Raw genomic sequence first — 18,752 nt, forward strand, 5'->3', positions numbered from 1 at the left:
TAAAGGAAATGTACACCTATCAAAGAGGTTTTGTGTCAGGAAAATTTGTCCTGTTAATTCAGAATGGTAGTAAAATGCTTTAAACAGGACTTTAGTTGATATTAAAGGTAAAGCTCTGTGATCAAGGAAGTGACCTTTCTGTGTATAAGGCAAGTCATGCAATGTCTAGACATAATATATTTTTTCTAACATGCATTATAAAGTCTAAAGAGCCAAATTTCTTTTTCTCTTTACAGCTGGATCGGTTGGGTGTAGATGCTGCAAAGGAGAAGAGAGATATGGAGCAAAAGCACTCCACTATTCAGCAAAAGGTACTTGAAGGAATGTAAAATAGAAACTGTACACACATTTTGTACATCTGTTTGGTATGTCTCAGCAACAGAGCATAACTGCATTAGAACTGCTAGAAATAGTGTCCTTGCAGTGCAGTGAAATAGAATTACAGGTAATTAAACGGAGAGATGGTTTGCAGACGTTCAGATTGTGTTACCAAACAAGGTCACAATATTTCTGTGCGCTAGCTAAAATATCAATTTCACTTTTCTACTGAATGACTAATATTCAAATGCTGAGAAATATAACCCATTTATTAGAAACCTGACTCTGAATATGGTATCTTGGAGTCTTCTTTGCCATAAAGTTAACTTTTTGCTTGCTGTAATTGTTATATACCTATAGAAAGGGCATCCTCCATGTGGCCTTGTAGATGTACGTTCTATTTACTTTCTTCCTAAATTGGGGCGAAATATAATAGTGTTTTGAAGTTGAGAGTATCTGCCACTCTTGTAGACAAACAGTTAAAGGAAACCCAAGGGGAAGCTTGGCTTGTATTTCTTATTTAAATGTATATGAATGTGAAAGCTAAACACTAACTGAAAGTTAATTATTGGCAAATTTGGATATGTACTAACTGGTGCTATTGCATGTTGGGAAAATTGCAGCCATTTAAAGTGGAACAAAGCATCTTCAGTCTCATGGATAGTTATAAAGATCTGGGTCAATATTCATTTTGCTATTGTAATGCTAGAATTTAATAAGAAAATTCAGCAGCAAAATGAAGCTGGGAATAGGATGGAAGTTCTTTTTTGGGGAAAAGCTATAGCTGGAAAGTAATAGCTGCTGTTAGAGAGCAGCAGCACCTGGCACAGGATTAAGACCTGTCTTGGTACATACTATCAATTGACCATTGAAGGAGTAAGTTACATGATTTGTTACCATGAGCTATAATAATTGCTGTAGGCCCATTATCCTTACTTGTTTTGTTTTTTTTTCCTTAAATGCTGCATAAGGCTGCATTACAGGTAAACTATTTCTAATAAGCTGAGTGGTTACTATGGAGCTTTGATAAAGAAATCCAGTACTTATGGAAACCTGATCAGTTAGAACTTCAAAAACACGTATTGGATCTTACTTCTTGTTGCCGTTCAACTACTGCACTTGAGTTAGGTTAGCAAACTATATGAAAATAATTTAATTCATCAAGTCATCTGTAATTATTTTAGTTTCTTAATAATGTTACACCGTTTACAAAGACTCCCAGTGCATTTACAGATGCTATTCATGCTGGTTTTGCTCTAAAAAGCCCTAGGGTTTAGGCCTTGTTTCTGTTGGACATATGCTTCTCATCTCATAAGTCAGGATCACCTCATTTGCTGTGATGATAGTCCCTAAATTCATCATTCTGGGGCTTGAAGGAAGACAGAGTTTTTGGTCGAAAGCGCTTAACTTGAACAGCAGCTTCTTAAATTGCTTTCCTTGTCTCTCTCTCTCCTCTTCAGATCCTTCCATTTGCCTATGTACCAGGTTTAAGCTTCTTGCCTCGCAGGGCCTTCACAGGTCTCAGCTGGCCTAAAGCCTAGCTCTGGTTTCTTGTGTCATCTCATTTCCCTGTCACTCGGTCTAGAATGCCAGCCCCATTGGTCATTGCTGTCCCATTTCTTTCCTTCTCCCCCTTCCATTCCCATCATTGTACCTTCTTCCATACTGCCCATAGGCATGAACCCTCACAATGTTGGCAAGCCAAGCACTTCCCTCCTCCTACCAGTATTCACATCCCTCCTAAAGGTTCACTTATTCCCACAAACATTAACCTTCAATAAAAAGTGCGTGTGTGTGTATGTGTGTATATATAATTCAAAGTTTTAACTTGACACCTTATCTAGGTTTTCCAGTGTGTGTATTCTTCTTTGAGTACTTGCTCATGTCCATTCCATGTTGTGCGCGTGCCATGTGCACTGTTGCCGGAGATTTTTCCCTCAGTGGTATCCGTTGGGCCGGCTCTATCACCCTCTGGTGCTGTGCGCTTATGCATTGGTATAAGGGGCCCCACGGACCCCACTCCCTCTGAGTTCCTTCTTACCACCTGTGATGGCTACTGGAACAACTCCTCTTGCTTTGGCAGGCCGTCTTTCAGTGGTTTCATCTGTTTCCTAGTTTATTAATCTTAGTATAATTGTAGCGTAAATATTGTAAATAAGACTAGCATAGATAGTTAGAAGCCCTCCTGTGGAATGACCCACATTCCAGTTGTCTGAAGTGTCTGGGAGTGGCTCACGTATGAGAGCGCTGTCAAACTTGTTGGGAATTTAAGCCTCGTACGAAGAAAGACAGAGGCTAGATTGAGGTCTATCCTAATAGAATCCGCTCTTAGACTGGCTTTGGAGCCAAGCTGCTTGCATTTGGCACAGAGCACTTGGGCCTCAGTGCAAAACACTCCTCCAGCACTGCACGTATCCCGATACCATTCTCTATCTCTGGTGCTGAGGAAGAAACGTAAAAAGCAATAATCAGAGAGAGGGCGCTTGCTGGTGCCAAAGAAAGAAAGGCAAGCAAGGGGAAGGTAGTAGAGTGCAACCCATGTTGGACCATTTCGCCCCCTTCCTTCCCTTCCGCACCGTTGACTCCGCCCAGAATGTTGAGTCTGCTGTGGGAACCTCTGCTGATGCCGAGAAGTCATTGTGGCACCAGTGGAATCATGGTGCCTTCAACCCCAGAGGCCTTTGCAGCAGCCAAGGACTTATTACTCCTGGTACCACCGACTCCAGTGGTACAACCACCAGCTCCGATGAGCATGAGCAGGAGAGAACATGGTGCTCCGAGCTCTTTCCCAGCACTAGGACCTTTGATACCTTCCAGGGGCAAACCGACCCAACTTTCTTCTATGAGGTCATCCCGAGTCCAGCACTTGTTGCCAGACTCTCAACACTGATTCGTGGAAGTGAGGGGTACCGCTCCCCTGTGGTCACCTCAGGCCTCCTCCTACACCCAGCCCAAGAACTGCTACCGGTACCCGTCTTATGTGCTGCCGGACCCTGGTGAGGTTCTCCTCGCTGGTACCTGCCAGGTGGTCAGGGCTTATGCAGTGGCCATTCTGGAACCCATGACGGTTTTCCCTGGTATCGGGTCCGTCTCCTCACCAGTTCTACTCGGTTGCTTCTGAGAGGAGGGTTCCTGCACCACTCCATTCGGCATTGAAACCAGTACTGACACAGGACATGGACCCCATTGAGGTAGTTGAGACTGAAGAAGAGGAAGTAGTCCCCCCTGGTACAGGCCTCTTCCTCTTCCTCCCATCTCTGGACCAAGCGGCTCACTGCTGCAAGATGACTTTATATCCTATCAAGCAGAAGGACACACAGAAACTCAATCTGTTTGGGAGAAACATTTATTCGCCAGGTAGACTATAGCTATGAATCTCGAACCAAGAAGCCCTGCTTGGGAGATGCAAAATTACAACTTGTGGGACTCCTCAAATGTAAAGACTCCGTGCCTCAGGACTCAAGGCAGGAATCCTCTGTCCTCTTAGAGGAGGGGAAAGAACGTTGCCAGAGCCTCTCTCCAGGCAGACCTGGACGCAGCCGACACGGTGGCCAGGCCAGTGGCCTTTGCAGTGGCTATGAGGCAGGGTTCTTGGCTGGAGTCTTCAGGGCTACCTCAGGAGGTCCAACAGTTGATTCAGGACCTCCCTTTCAAAGGCTTATTGTTGTTTTTTGAAGCAAACAGACATAAAGCTCCAAGGCCTGAAGAACTCAAGGCCTACCCTCGGGTCCCTGGGCTTCTATGCTCCAGCCCCTTCAAGGAAACACTTCGAGCCTCAGTAGCGAACCCGTTTTTCGGCTCTGCCACCAAGACAGGACTTGTTCAAAAGAAGAAGCGGAGGTTACAAGCACAGTCAACTGCTTCCATCTGCCTCCGCCTCAATGCAGAGGTCGTATAGGTACTTTGGGCGGGCCCAAGCAGGCCTTTTGAAGGTGCACCTGAGGGCACTATGCCAGTTCCTGCTTTGGATCCTGTCCCCCCTTTGTTTTTGGACCAACTTTCCCACTTCAGCCTGGCGTGGTCCCACAACACGTCAGACCACTGGGTGCTAAATACAGTGGTGGGCAGTTATACCCTTCAGTTTTTGTCCACCCCTGCCTCCCACCACCCATCCCCGTTCCTCTTCAGGGACCCTTATCACGAACAACTCTTAGCCCTACAGGTGATGACTGTGGAAGAGGTACCTCAAAAATTGAGAAGGAAAGGGTTTTACTCCCAAAATTTCTTAATCCCAAAGGCCAAGTGGGCCCTTGGTCCCATTCTGGACCTGTGTCACCACAACAATTATCTCAAGAAACTGACGTTCCACATTGTCTCCCTAGCCTCCATCATCCCATCCTTGGATCCAGGGGACTGGTACACTGCCCTCGACTTGAAGGTTGCTTACTTTTACATTTCCATCTTCTGTGGCCACAGAAGATTCCTCAGGTTTATGGTAAACCAGACTCATTATTAATTCACTGCTCTTCCTTTTGGCCTGTCCACGGCCCCCGGGTTTTTACAAAATGCATGGTGATGGTAGTGGCCTTCCTCAGAAGGCAAGGCATTCTAGTCTACCCGTACCTTGAAGGCTGGCTGATCAAAGTCCAAGCAAAGAACAGCATCAGCATGGGCGAAGCCACCTTCCGAGTACTGAGCCTGTTGATAAAGGAACAGAAGCTGACTCTCATTCCAGTACAGAGAATAGAGTTTACTGGGGCAGCGTTCGACTTGACCAGGACAGAGCTTTTCTTCCAGAGGCTCAATTCCAGACAATGTTGGACCTGATACCCAAGGTCATGGCCCATCCAATCACAGCAGCTCGGTTTTGCCTCAAGCTCCTGGGACACATGACCACGTGCACTACGTGGTACGGCGCATAAGGCTGTGCCTCAGGGCCTGCAAGTGTGGTTAGGTTCAGTGTACTCACCAAACAGACACCACTTGGACTCGGTGCTCACTGTTCCAGCCCTGGTCCTTGCCTCCCTCGACTGGTGAAAGAGCCCCCCTTCGGTGATGGCGGGTGTCCCCGGTGTCGCCCCTCAGCCGTCACTGTCCATAGTGTCAGATGCTTCAGACCTGGGTTGGAGAGCACACCTCGATCAGCCGCGTAGCCGGGGGAGGGAACGGGGGAGCGATCCAAAAAAAAAAGACGCCACCCGCTGTGGCGCTTTTACTCACCCAGCGGCGCTCCGGCAGCTGCCCTCACTCACTCCGGGTGTCTGCCGCCGAAGCCCCGGCGCGGGTGATGGTCCCGCCGTGGTGCTGCCGAAGCCCTGGGGCGCTGCCGGGTGAGTAAAAGCGCCGCAATGGGTGGCGCCTTTTTTTTTTTTTTTTTTTTGGATCGCTCCCCCCGTTCCCTCAACAGGGGAAAATTTAAAAAGCGCCAAGACATTGAGAAGGTGCCACTTGTGCTCAGTGGGGGAGCGGGCACTGCCCCGCTCCCCCCCAGCTACGCTACTGACCTTGATCACCTCAGGACACAGGCCCTGTGGTCCCAGGACGAACTCTCCCAGCATGTAAATGTTAGGGAGCTCCGAGCGGTCTGCTTAGTTTGCCAAGTGTTTCTTCCCCAAATCACAGGCAGACACCTCAGCCATATTCTACAAGCAGGGAGGAGTCAAGAGGCCACACCTCTATGGGACTTCTGTGTAAAACACTCAATTCACCTCGAGGCTTCCCATCTTCCAGGAGGCAGGAGTACCCTGGAAGATAATCTCAGCAGGTCTTTTTCCCCTCACCACGAATGGTCCCTTCACCCAGAGGTCATGAAGTTCATGTTCCAAAGGTGGGGATCTCCCCAGGTAGACCTGTTCATGACCAAGCAGAACAGGAAAGCCCATCAGTTTTGTTCGCTGAACAGGAACAGCCCTGGCTCCCTTTCAGACGCTTCCTGTTTCCAGGAACAGAGCTTCTGTTCTATGCATTTCCTCAGTTTCTCTGGTACACAAGGTCCTTCTAAAAATCAAGCAGGGCAAGGCAAGAGCTATTCTTATAGCCCTAGTGTAGTCATGCCAACACTGGTTCGGCATGCTGTTAGACTTATCCATAGCGCTACTGCTTCCACTGCGCCTAGACCTGACCCTGGCTACGCGGCTGTAAGACAATGGCTGTTTACTCCACCTGAACCTCGTGTCCCTTTACCTGACTGCATGGAAGCTCCATGACTGAACCTGGAGGAGCAAACCTGTTTGGAACAAGTTTGACAGGTCTTGCTGGGTAGTAGGGAGCTGTCCACTAGAGCAACCTACCTCGCTAAGTGGAAGCACTTTTTTGATATGGTTGTCCCGACGAGGCCTTTCTGACTCAGTCTTCTCTTGAATCCATTTTGGACTACTTGCTCCACCTTAAGCAAGGAGGTCTGGCATTCACATCTGTCACACCTAGCAGCAGTTTCAGCCTTCCATCCGTCAGTGGGGGGAAGGTCATTTTTCTTTCACGGGATGACAATCCACTTTCTTAAGGGGTTAGAGAGACTTTACTGTCAGGTTTGTGAACTGATTCCCATGTGGGATTTGAACTTGGTCCTTTTGAGTGGCTAGTATCATGTCCTCTGCTGTTTCTCTCCTGGAAGGTCGCCTTCCTGATAGCGATGACCTCAGCCAGAAAGGTCTCTGACATAAGGGTCCTGATTTCAGAACCACTGTACGTGGTGTTCTTGAAGGGCAAGGTTCAACTGTGGCCCCCCCACCCCCCATATGGCCCTCCTGCCAAAGGTGGTCTCGCAGTTCCATAGCAACCAAGCCATTTTCCTGCCAGTCGTCTTCCCAAAGCTGCACAAGAATTCAGAAGAGCGACAGCTTCACTCATGGGATGTTAGTCGTGCCCTTGCCTTCTACATCGAGAGGGCTAAACTGTTTCGCAGATCCATACAACTCTTTGTGGCAATAGCAGAGAGGATGAAAGGACAACCAGTTTCAGTCAAGAGAATCTCATCCTGGATAATCTCCTGCATTTGGGTACGCTATGAGCAGGCGAATGTTCCGCCGCCTGCCATCTTGACCGTTCATTCCACAAGAGCTCAGGCTTCTTCAGCAGCGTTTCTGGCCCATGTTCCGATCCAAGACGTCTGCAGTGCTGCAATCTGGTCATCGGTGCATACTTTCTCATCCCCCTATGCCATCACCCAGCAGGCTTGAGATGACGCCAGGTTCGGGAGAGCAGTGTTGAAGTACACGTCCATGAACTCAGAGCCCACCTTCTTGGGTACTGCTTGTGAGTCACCTAATGTGGAATGGACATGAGAAAGCACTTGAAGAAAAAATGGTTACTGACCTTTTGTTCTTAGATATGCATTGCTCATGTCCATTCCCTAACCCACGCTCTTACCCCTCTGGTCACGGAGGGAAAAATCTCCGGCAGTGGTGCACACAACGTGCACACACCTAACGTGGAATGGACAAGAGCACCATACCTCAAAGAACAGCAGTTATGGAAGGTCAGTAACCGGATTTTGTGTAGATGGCGAGCTTTTCAGGGACAGGACTTGTGTATGTAGTAATCCTAATTAATAACTCATTTCTCAACTGGTTCGACAAAGACTTGGTTTGTTGATGTTCAATGTGCTGAAAGGTGTATTTTTAAATTTTCACTTTTCCTGAGAGGTTGGTGTAAAAGTGGTGGGGCTGAGTTAGATGTGCTGGGTAGTCTGATTTTTCTGTAGGTAAGATGGTCTCCATTTGTTATGGTTTAATTTGTGTCTGTCAGGTTCATGCACATACTGCAAGGATGCTAGAAGCAATCCATAGTATAAAAATACAATAAATGAACTTTTCTCTCATATGCTCAGGTACATGGTGGTTGGTAGAATAAGATGGCAACACCAGGTGAATTCTAGGACCCTTTTTGCTATAAATTTACAGACGGAAAAACAAGTATTTTAGCTGCCAAAAGAGGATAGGCAGCCTTCAGCGAATAGTATTGTCAGTCTAATGTGAGACTGCCAGATTTCTTGTTTTCTTAGTCTGATGCAGCCGTGTATTGCAGCAACAACTGTTGTGTAATTAAATAACTTTGGACTCACTAAATTAATCCCTTTCTCTCAAGGCTATAATGACTTTTTGTTTTGTAACATAGCTTATATGATGCTGTGAACACAGCAATAATACGGTAAAATATGTTTTTACTGTATTCAAAGTATGTTTTTCATTGTATTCAAACACTATTCTTTCATGTAAAAAGTAACCTAGAGTAATGGTCAGGAGGGAGCTGGAGTGAGGGGAGGTGGATGAGCAAAGTATCATAGCACAGGCTGTGTCTACACTACAAAATTAGGTCGAATTTATAGAGGTCGATCTTTTTAGAAATTGATTTTATACAGTCGATTGTGTGTCCCCACTTAAGACCATTTAAGTCGGCGGAGTGCTTCCACAGTACCGAGGCTAGCGTCGACTTCCGGAGCATTGCACTGTGGGTAGCTATCCCACAGTTCCCGCAGTCTCCGCTGCCCATTGGAATTCTGTGTTGAGGTCCCAATGCCTGATGGGGCAAAAAAACATTGTCATGGGTGGTTCTGGGTACATGTCATCAGGCCCCCCCTCCCCAGTTAAAGCAATGGAAGACAATTGTTTTGTGCCGCCTTTCCTGGGTTACCCGTGCAGATGCCATACCACGGCAAGCATGGAGCCTGCTCAGCTCACCATCACCGTACATCTCCTGGGTGTTGGCAGACACAGGACTGCATTGCTACACAGCAGCAGCAGCTCATTGCCTTGTGGCAGCGGATGGTGCATTACGACTGGTAGCCATCCTCATTGTCTCCTGGGTGCTCTTGGCTGGCCTCGGTGAGGTCGGTTGGGGTGCCTGGGCAGACATGAGTGCTCCTGGCAGACCTCAGTGAGGTCTGTCAGGGGCGCCTGGACATAAATGGGAGTGACTCAGGTCATTCTCCAAGTTTTGTCTAATGGAGATTCAGTCCTGCCTGGAATATTGGCAGAGGGATAGCTCAGTGGTTTGAGCATTGGCCTTCTAAACTCAGGGTTGTGAGTTCAATCCTTGAGTGGGCCATTCTGCCTCAGGCTGCTCTCCCGGCCAGCAGCACTGCGAGCCCCCAGGAGACGATGACAGCTAGCAGTCGTACTGCACTGTCTGCTGGCGAGCACCCAGGAGACGATGACAGCTAGCAGTCCTACTGCACTGTCTGCTGGCAAGCACCCAGGAGACGACGATGGTGGTAATGGGGCAGGTTCATGCCATGGAATGCCGATTCTGGGCCCGGGAAAGAAGCACAGACTGGTGGGACCGCATAGTGTTGCAGGTGTGGGACAATTCCCAATGGCTGCGAAACTTTCGCATGCATAAGGGAACTTTCAGGGAACTTTGACTTGCTTTCCCCTGCCCTGAAGCGCCAGAATACCAAGATGAGAGCAGCCCTCACAGTTCACAAGTGAGTGGTGATAGCCCTGTGGAAGCTTGCAACGCCAGACAGCTACCTGTCAGTTGGGAATCAATTTGGAGTGAGCAAATCTTCTGTGGGGGCTGCTGTGATCCAAGTAGCCAACGCAATCACTGAGCTGCTGCTGCCAAGGGTAGTGACTCTGGGAAATGTGCAGGTCATAGTGGATGGCTTTGCTGCAATGGGATTCCCTAACTGTGATGGGGCGATAGATGGAACCCGTATCCCTATCTTGGCACCGGAGCACCAAGGCAGCGAGTACGTAAACCGAAAGGGGTACTTTTCAATGGTGCTTCAAGCACTGGTGGATCACAAGGGACGTTTCACCAACATCAACATGGGATGGCCGGGAAAGGTGCGTGACGCTCACATCTTCAGGAACTCTGGTCTGTTTCAACAGCTGCAGCAAGGACTTTCTTCCCAGACCAGAAAATAACTGTTGGGGATGTTGAAATGCCTGTAGTTATCCTTACTACTGAAGTGAGCTGTAGCTCACGAAAACTTATGCTCAAATGAATTTGTTAGTCTCTAAGGTGCCACAAGTACTCCTTTTCTTACCACAGTGTAACTCTCCCCCCAGAAATAAGTAACAAATGCATTCTTAGTGCTTAGTTATCCTTGGGGACCCACCCTACCCTTTAATGCCATGGCTCATGAAGCCATACACAGGCAGCCTGGACAGCAGTCAGGAGCTGTTCAACTATAGGCTGAGCAAGTGCAGAATGGTGGTAGAATGTGCATTTGGACGTTTAAAAGCGCGCTGGCACAGTTTACTGACTAGGTTAGACCTCAGCGAAACCAATATTCCCATTGTTATTGCTGCTTGCTGTGTGCTCCACAATATCTGTGAGAGTAAGGGGGAGACGTTTATGTCAGGGTGGGAGGTTGAGGCAAATCGCCTGGCTGCTGATTATGCGCAGCCAGACACCAGGGCGGTTAGAAGAGTACAGGAGGGTGCGGTGCGCATCAGAGAAGCTTTGAAAACCAGTTTCATGACTGGCCAGGCTACGGTGTGAAAGTTCTTTGTATCTCCTTGATGAAAACCTACTTCCCTGTTAGCTAACCACCCTCCCCTTCCCCCTTCAATCACCGCTTGCAGAGGCAGTAAAGTCATTGTTGCTTCAAATTCATGCATTCTTTATTTATTTATTCACACAAATAGGGGGATAACTGCTAAGGTAGCCCAGGAGGGGTGGGGCAGGAGGGAAGGACAAGGCCATGCTGCACTTCAAAACTTATTGAATGCCAGCTTTCTGTTGCTTGGGCAGTCCTCTGGGGTGGAGTGGTTGGGTGACCGGAGGCCCCCCCCACCGCATTCTTGGGTGTCTGGGTGAGGAGGCTATGGAACTTGGGGAGGAGGCGGTTGGTTACATAGGAGCTGTAGCGGCGGTCTGTGCTGATGCTGCCTTTCCTGCACCTCAACCATACGCCGGAGCATATCAGTTTGATCCTCCAGTAGCCTCAGCATTGGCTCCTGCCTTCTGTCAGCAAGCTGACGCCACCTATCATCTTCAGCCTGCCACCTGTCCTTGTGTTCATATTGTGCTCTCCTGGACTCTAATATTGTCTGCCTCCACGCATTCTGCTGGGCTCTTTTAGTGCAGGAGGACTGCATGAGCTCAGAGAACATTTCATCACGAGTGCGTTTTTTTTCGCCTTCTAATCTTCGCTAGTCTCTGGGAAGGAGATGATATTGTGAGTGTTGAAACATTTGCAGCTGCGGGAGGAAAAAAGGGGAGAGTAGTAGTTAGACACATTTTAGAGAATAATGGGTAGACTCTTTCAGGGTGAACCTTGCTGTTAATATTACACAGCACATGTGCATTTGGTACAAGGTCGCATTTTGCCTCTTATATTGAGGGTCTGCCGGTTTGGTTTGAGAGATCACACACGCAGGGCTGGTGGGCAACAGAATTGGGCTTGCAGGCAGCCATGGTAAGCCACGGTCTTTTGGCTTCTTTAACCTTCATAACGTGGGAATGGTTTCAAACAGCAGCGCCCGCATTTCCCATACCAAACAGCCGTTGGGTTGGCCATTTAAAATGGGTTGGCAGTTTAAAAGGAGGGGCCAACTAATGGTTTCTCAGTGCACAGCAAGCAAGCGATCTTCAGCCGCCTCCTCCTCCTCCTCATCTTCCTCGTCCCCAAAATGCGCATCCCTGTTGCGTGATAATCCATTGACGGAGTGAAAGCACAGGGGTGGGGTAGTGGTGGCTGCACTCCCTAGAATGGCATGCAGCTCATCATAGAAGCGGCATGTCTGGGGCTCTGACCCTGAGTGGCTGTTTGCCTCTCTTTTTGGTAGGCTTGCCTGAGCTCAAGTTTCACATGGCACTGCTGCGGGTCCCTGTTATAGCCTCTGTCCTTCATGTTCTTGGAGATTTTTTTCAAATGTTTGGGCATTTCGTCTTTTGGAACGGAGTTCTGATAGCACGAATTCATCTCCCCATACAGCGATCAGATCCAGTACCTCCCGTTCGGTCCATGCTGGAGCTCTTTTGCGATTCTGGGACTGCATGGTCACCTGTGCTGATGAGATCTGCACTCACCCGCAGCTCACCATGCTGGCCAAAAAGGAAATAAGATTCAAAAGTTTGCAGGCCTTTTCCTGTCTACCTGGCCAGTGCATATGAGTTGAGAGCGCTGTCCAGAGCGGTCACAATCGAGCACTCTGGGATAGCTCCCGGAGGCCAATAACATCGAATTGCGACCACACTACCCCAAATTCGACCCGGCAAGGTCGATTTCAGCGCTAATCCCCTCGTCGGGGGAGGAGTACAGAAATCTGTTTTAAGAGCCCTTTAAGTCGAAGTAAATGGCTTCGTCATGTGGACGGGTGCAGGGTTAAATTGATTGAACGCCGCTAAATTCGACCTAAACTCGTAGTGTAGACCAGGGCAGTCTTCTTCAGCCAAGATGAGGAGCCAGATGCTGCCATGTCTATAAATCAGGAGTGGATTCCTTCACTGCTGTTGCTGAAGCACATGCACATTTTGGCCCTTTGCTCCTGAAGGGAGAATGATCCCTCTCATCCATCTAAAACAGAACTGCTGTTGGAAAAATAAGAGTTACTTCCTGGCCCTAAAATAGGGATGAAACAACCTTGTGTTTTCCCAGCTTCTGCTAACTACTCAAACTATTTCAGGTTTTGCTAAAATATCTCAAGTTTGTTGGCTTGTTTTTTTTTTTTCTAATGGTGATTCAGTTTCAAAACCAAAGATACCTTTCTGTGATGCTGGCACTGTGTGAGGGGAATAGATGATTCCCCTCTCAAAAGCTGGATTTGCACAATGGATATCCTAAATACTGGGTATGCTGTATTTATTTTTCATTAAGATTTCCTCTCCCCTCATCTATGTTTTTGTCACGCTCTTTGTATTTGATGTTCATTCAACCTGCCCCATTTTCCACCCTATTTTTCATTGAATTTTTTTCTCTGCTCCATTTTTGACAGTTTCACTTAAGCAAAATACAAACCCAACATTTGAACACTGAGTGCCTTCAGGGAGTCTGGCAAAATGAGTTTAACCATCTTTTCTATAGACTTTAATGAAGAACTTATAACCAGTCACTAATTTTGGCTCTTGCAAGGCTCTAGAACTGCAGTTGCTAAAGAATAGGATTATATGCAATAGCTGCAAGAAAATTATCTTATGATAAAAGTGGAAAAAATACATGTCGCATAGCAAGTTTTAAAATCCAGTATGTCCAGAATATTGGTGATGTTTTTCAAGCATTTCTGAGACATTATGGCTCTTATGTAACACTGTCAGATTTAGTAAGACGTACTGTGATGTTGCATAGGCGCTGACTTTTTAAAATTTTTTCCTGGGGTGCTCTGCTCCACCCCTTCCCCTGAGGCCCTGCCCTTGCACAGCCTCTTCCCACCCCTGCTCCGCCATCACTCTGCCTCTTCTTGCCTCTGCTCCAAACCCTCCCCCGAGACCCCCACTGCTCGTTTTTCTCTGCATGCCCTCAAGCACTGCCTCCAGCCGCCCAACAGCTGATCGGCTGCCCCCAGCCGCCCAACAGCCGATGCTGGTGGTGCTGAGCACCCAAATTTTTTTTCTGTGGGTGCTTGAGCCGAGAGCACCCACAAAGTCAGCAATTAGGCGTGTGACTTACTAAATTAGTGTTGGTTGCACATGTTAAAGTTGCCTTGGGGTAGCTTTACTAAAGGGGGATCCCTGCTTTCAAAGATATGAAAAAGTAGAAGACCATACTATACATTTCAATTGTTTGTCTGGCTCATTTCCTCTACGTGACCCTCCCCCAGTAAATGGCAAATCTTGAGAAATGAATGAATACCAAAATAGAAAATATAGTTTGAATTCGAAATCTAATGTTGTAGCACTTCAGTTTTGTCTATGCTGGCTAGCGGAAACATAATTTCTGTTTTTAAATGAAAATAAATTTGCAAATAAGTTCAGTCTTTAGCAAATATGTTTATGCTTAAGGAATATAAAATTCTAAATCATGTGAAATGAGTGGGTTTATTTCCTATAGAGCTCTCTGGAAAGAGCTGGAAGTATTTTTTTTTTTTTCCCCCCCTCTGATTATTTTTGTGATTCATTAAACTTTTTTCCATTTGCCAGGATAAAAATACATTACAATAATATGACTGCTTTGCCCCTCTTGTTTATATTATGAAATACAAAGACGCTAAAGATGTTACTCTGTTTGCCAGTTTCTTTTTCAACAACTATTCTGTTGCTGTTATAGAAAATTCCCCCCCCCCAAAACTCCACCAGTAAAATACCATGGATGGAGCAGTTGGAGGCCTTTAATTGGTTTTGGCTTTCTCTTGCAGTTTGATCTTTGACTCATATGTAAATGACTTGCTGTGAAGTACAAACATTAAAAATACTTAGTCAGTTGTGTACTGCATGTAGTTAGGAAAGTATGAAACTACTGTCTGCACCTACTCTCAAGTCTTAATGTACCATGTAAGGTTGCAAGTCAGTTGAGCTAACATCAGCAGTATTGTCCAGGCCTTAAGAGAAAGTCATGGTTTCAGTCAATGTGAATTGAAGCAGGAGCTGCATAATGAGAGAGCACTTGGATCATTCACGCAAGGCTACAAAGAAAGCAACTAATGGATCACGTTTCTTTTTACAAAACAATTGCAATGTCAGAAACAACTTTGCGAACCTAGAGGAGAATGTGATGACTGCATGGCACTCTTGGTTGGGCAGAAAGAATCCAGGAAATCTACCTTTTTTCCTCAGACGACAAATCACAGAAATCATTAAGGACAGTAAGATGCAAATCTTTAGTAGGTTTCATTATGTTTGGGAGTTGGTAAGTTTGAGAGAAATTAAAACATTTATTAACTTAATTACATTTTGTAAGAAGAACGTTAACTCAGCAAATTTTAGCCCTTTTGAAAAGGTTACAGTATGGAAAAAGAAACCCTGAAAATACTTTGTAAAACACTTATATTTTAAAATGTTTGTATGTAATGTATGAATTCTTACATTATACTAAAATGGTACTATAATATTTATACTGAGTGTGCATTTTTATATGAAATCTTTTTAATATTTAGCATCTTCTGAATTGGAGACCGGGTATCAGAGTATTAAGGTTTATGAAGTGTTGAGGACTAAAGAAAAGTATGCATGTCTGAATTCTGGGTTTTATGAGCATTGGGTTATAATTGCTTTGTTTGTGTTGTTTTTAACATATACGCCCATACAATAGCTGGTTACTGCTAAAATTCAGCAAGTAGTTTTCACTTTTATAGTGAGTACCTACTATCAGATTCTGAATTATTAGCCAATATTCTGATCATGATATAGTTACCTATTAAAATAAATTGGGAATAGCTGAGAATATTCTGTGTGTAAGCTCTTCGGCCATTTTATTGAATAATATACTGTCCTGGGCCCAGGCACCTGCTGTCTTTATTGCCTGCATCCATTCATAAAAGGCCTAAATTAACAGTTGTAACCTTCCCTTCTGGGTTATCACTTTCTTCCAATCACAGGGGCAGAGCAATGTTCCCTTTGGGATCTTTTTAGAATCCTATTAGTAGGGTATGAGGCTCGTCAGTGGGAGCAGATTATGCTGTCTTTGCTGCTGCCTCCTTTTCCTTCTACCCTAGGTCTGGTCATGACACAGTTTGTGTCCATTCAGCTATTTCAGTTAAGGGCAAGAACCCCCCCAACCCCACCCCCTGTGCGCGCGCGCACCCCCCCCCCCCCCAAATAGCTAAATCAGTACAACCCGTAGTGAGGACACAGGTATACCAGTATAAAGATGCCTTATGGAAGTGAAGCTTCTTCCTCCACATTTCCATGAATAAGCTATGCTTCAACAAGCATCTTTATACCGATATAACTGTCTCCATATTAGGAGGTTGTACTGCTGTAACTACACTCATATCTGATATAGTTATAAGCAATACAGAAAGTGTGGGCAGATGAGCCCCTATGGAGCAAAGCTCAAATCAGAGAATTAAATGGAGGTCCCTCATTAATTTAGCTACTGCTAAAAATTAGTATAGTCTGGCCACCTTGCTCTTTGTGAAAAGTCTCTGTGCAAGTTTGTCATTCTCACCCTCAGCAATGAACTGCCCCCAATGTGATGAAGGACTGGTTAAACTTAGGGTTTGTCTACACAGCCCTGCTCTGTAGTGTAGATTCAAATCCCAGCTTGCCATGAACTAAATGTTATAGTAGAAAAGCCCTCAGTTTATTTCAATTCGTTTACAACGTGAATTAAGATAATGCTGAATTCAGGTCACTTTAAATCTGAATAAGCATGACCATGCACAGTGATTTCATGCAGTTTAAACTACTCTGAAAGTGAATTCAGTTTGTTTCCTGAGTTTGCCCATGTAACCAAGTTCTAAATGTATTTCTTGTCCTTTGGGCCATGGCCTAAGGTTTCACAGTGTATATATGTATATAATGTCACTCTGTGTGCATGTAAATCCATGGCAGACTTCAGCCTGTTACATGCAATGAAGATCTAGAATTTCTTAGGAAGATTTGAACTCTCCACCCAAGGAACAGGTCTGTGCACCTCCAGGAATATGAAAACCAGCAACAATGACGATGTATTCTACTTATAGATCAGCACCTCCTTCGTAGAAGTAAATCTGTCAGCCTCCCTGAAGAATGTACTAGCTGACCCAGTCCTGAAAAAAGCCAATATAAGATGGAGACAATCTTTCTATCGTCCTGTCTCTAGCATCATTCTGCAGTAAAATCATTGAGAAAATAGTGACAGCCAAGCTCCAGCCTTGTATGATCTCTGCAGCCATGCTGGATGCTTTGCAATCAGGCCCCAGACAAGGACACAGCATAAAGCAAGGGTGGCCAGACTTACTGTTCCTCTGAGCCACATACAATAATCTTCAGAAATTTGAGAGCCCCAAGATATACACAACCTGCCCCGTGGGGCGGAGCCTATTGGGGCTTGGGACTTCATCCCTGTGGAGCGGCGCCTGCCGTAGCTTTGGGCTTCCACCCCGTTGTGTGATGCCTGCTGGGGGGCACACCTGGCTGAAGACCTGACCCACGCCATTTCCCTCCCGTCCCTGCAGGGCAGAAGTCCCTAGCCTCACCACCTTGCTGCAGGGCAGAGGCCCCGAGCTCCCTCCCCCCGACAGGTAGCTGGAGAATGGTGGGGGAGTGCAGAGTGCTCCGCGAGCCATGCTTTAACTGTAAAAGAGCTGTATGTGGCTCATGAGCTGCGGTTTGGCCACACCTGGCATACAGCCAGCACTAATGGCGTTGAGAGCCTTCTTATGGCAATGGATGGAGACTACATCTCAGTGTTTCCACACTTAACCTCTCCTCTGACTTTTGACACAGCTGCCCTGTTTAGATGTGTCAGCAGAAGGTGGTGTAGATATACAATGGCTTCAATCGTTTCTCTCCAACCGGATGGAGAGAGAATGGACAACTGCTTCTCTTCCTTTCCCACACCCCCTAACCCTCACCTAAGGACCTATCCTAGTCTCCCTCTTTAGTAACCATGCAAGACCATTTAGAGAGTGGTGAGGCCAATAAAAGGTTGATGACACTCAGCTATCTTTCCTTTTCCAAAAAGTCAACTAACATCTGCATAAGGATGCTGCAGGTCTACAGGTGACTAACTCCTGGAAGAAGAACAGCTACCTCATATCAAAGCAAGCAAGACTCAAGGGAGGCTGGTCAGAAGAGGGGGAAAATCTTTGAAGGAGTGGTTGGGTCATTGTGTTCCCTTTCAAATGAAGGTGCATTTTGTGTCATTGCAGAAATTGTTTTGGGTTCATGCTTATTATTCCAAAATCCATTGGCTGTATCTTTATTGACAGCAGTGCCCATGTTTTTTTCGGTGGACCCTCTGATGTATTTATTTTATGCTCTGGATGTTCAACTTCCATTAGGTTTGTGTTTGTCGGCAAGGTTGAGGAGAAGTCCTATCAGACTTTTAGCCAGATATGGTCTTCCTTTGCTCACTGTTTTCTCCACCTCTTTACATTTATTGAATGTCTGTTGATACATAGTTGAGAGTTCAGTCATGATTCCAAGGGGCAGTTTGGGATATGAATTTCACAGCCATCTGCTGTATTTGGATGCCTATTTACTATTCATTTTATTGGGAACAGTGTTCATATCCCTTAGACATCTTTGAAAATCTCACCCTATTGATAAAATATCAGATGTAAAATTCAGATGTAATCAAAGCAGAGGGATAATAAAAGAAATAGGATCATGGGATGGGGGACTCTGTACAAAACACAGATATGCAGTGTTGAGTGTAGGGTGACCAGACATCCCGATAAAATCGGGACTGTCCCGATTTTTAGTTCTTTGTCCCGCCTCCCGGCTGATGCATGGTCGGGACACCATTTGTCCCGATATTGCGGCTTTGGCCGTTCCGGTGGTTGGTTTGGGGTTTTTGTTTTGTTTTTTTTTTGCTTCGGCAACTCCAGCCGCTTTTTTAATGTTACTTTTGTTTTTTTGTTTCCCCCATGTGTCCCAATATTTTGTCTGTTTCATCTTGTCACCCTAGTTGAGCGTGTTGCTGTGAAATATAACGTTCCAGTAAAGACATGGTGATTACC

At 46.1% G+C, this 18,752-nt stretch overlaps 1 protein-coding gene across 4 annotated transcripts in view; it reads left to right on the forward strand.

Annotated features, from left to right (window-relative positions):
- Positions 1-18,752, forward strand: part of ACAP2 (ArfGAP with coiled-coil, ankyrin repeat and PH domains 2) — a 117,599-nt gene that overhangs the window by 49,264 nt on the left and 49,583 nt on the right. For all 4 annotated transcript variants that reach the window (XM_037909246.2, XM_037909245.2, XM_043523152.1 and 1 more), the window contains exon 9: positions 237-311. In XM_037909246.2, the coding sequence (XP_037765174.1) occupies positions 237-311 (75 nt within the window). The remainder of the gene's footprint in view (positions 1-236; positions 312-18,752) is intronic.

This window comes from Chelonia mydas, chromosome 9 (assembly GCF_015237465.2).
Source record: "Chelonia mydas isolate rCheMyd1 chromosome 9, rCheMyd1.pri.v2, whole genome shotgun sequence".
NCBI lineage: Eukaryota > Metazoa > Chordata > Testudines > Cheloniidae > Chelonia > Chelonia mydas.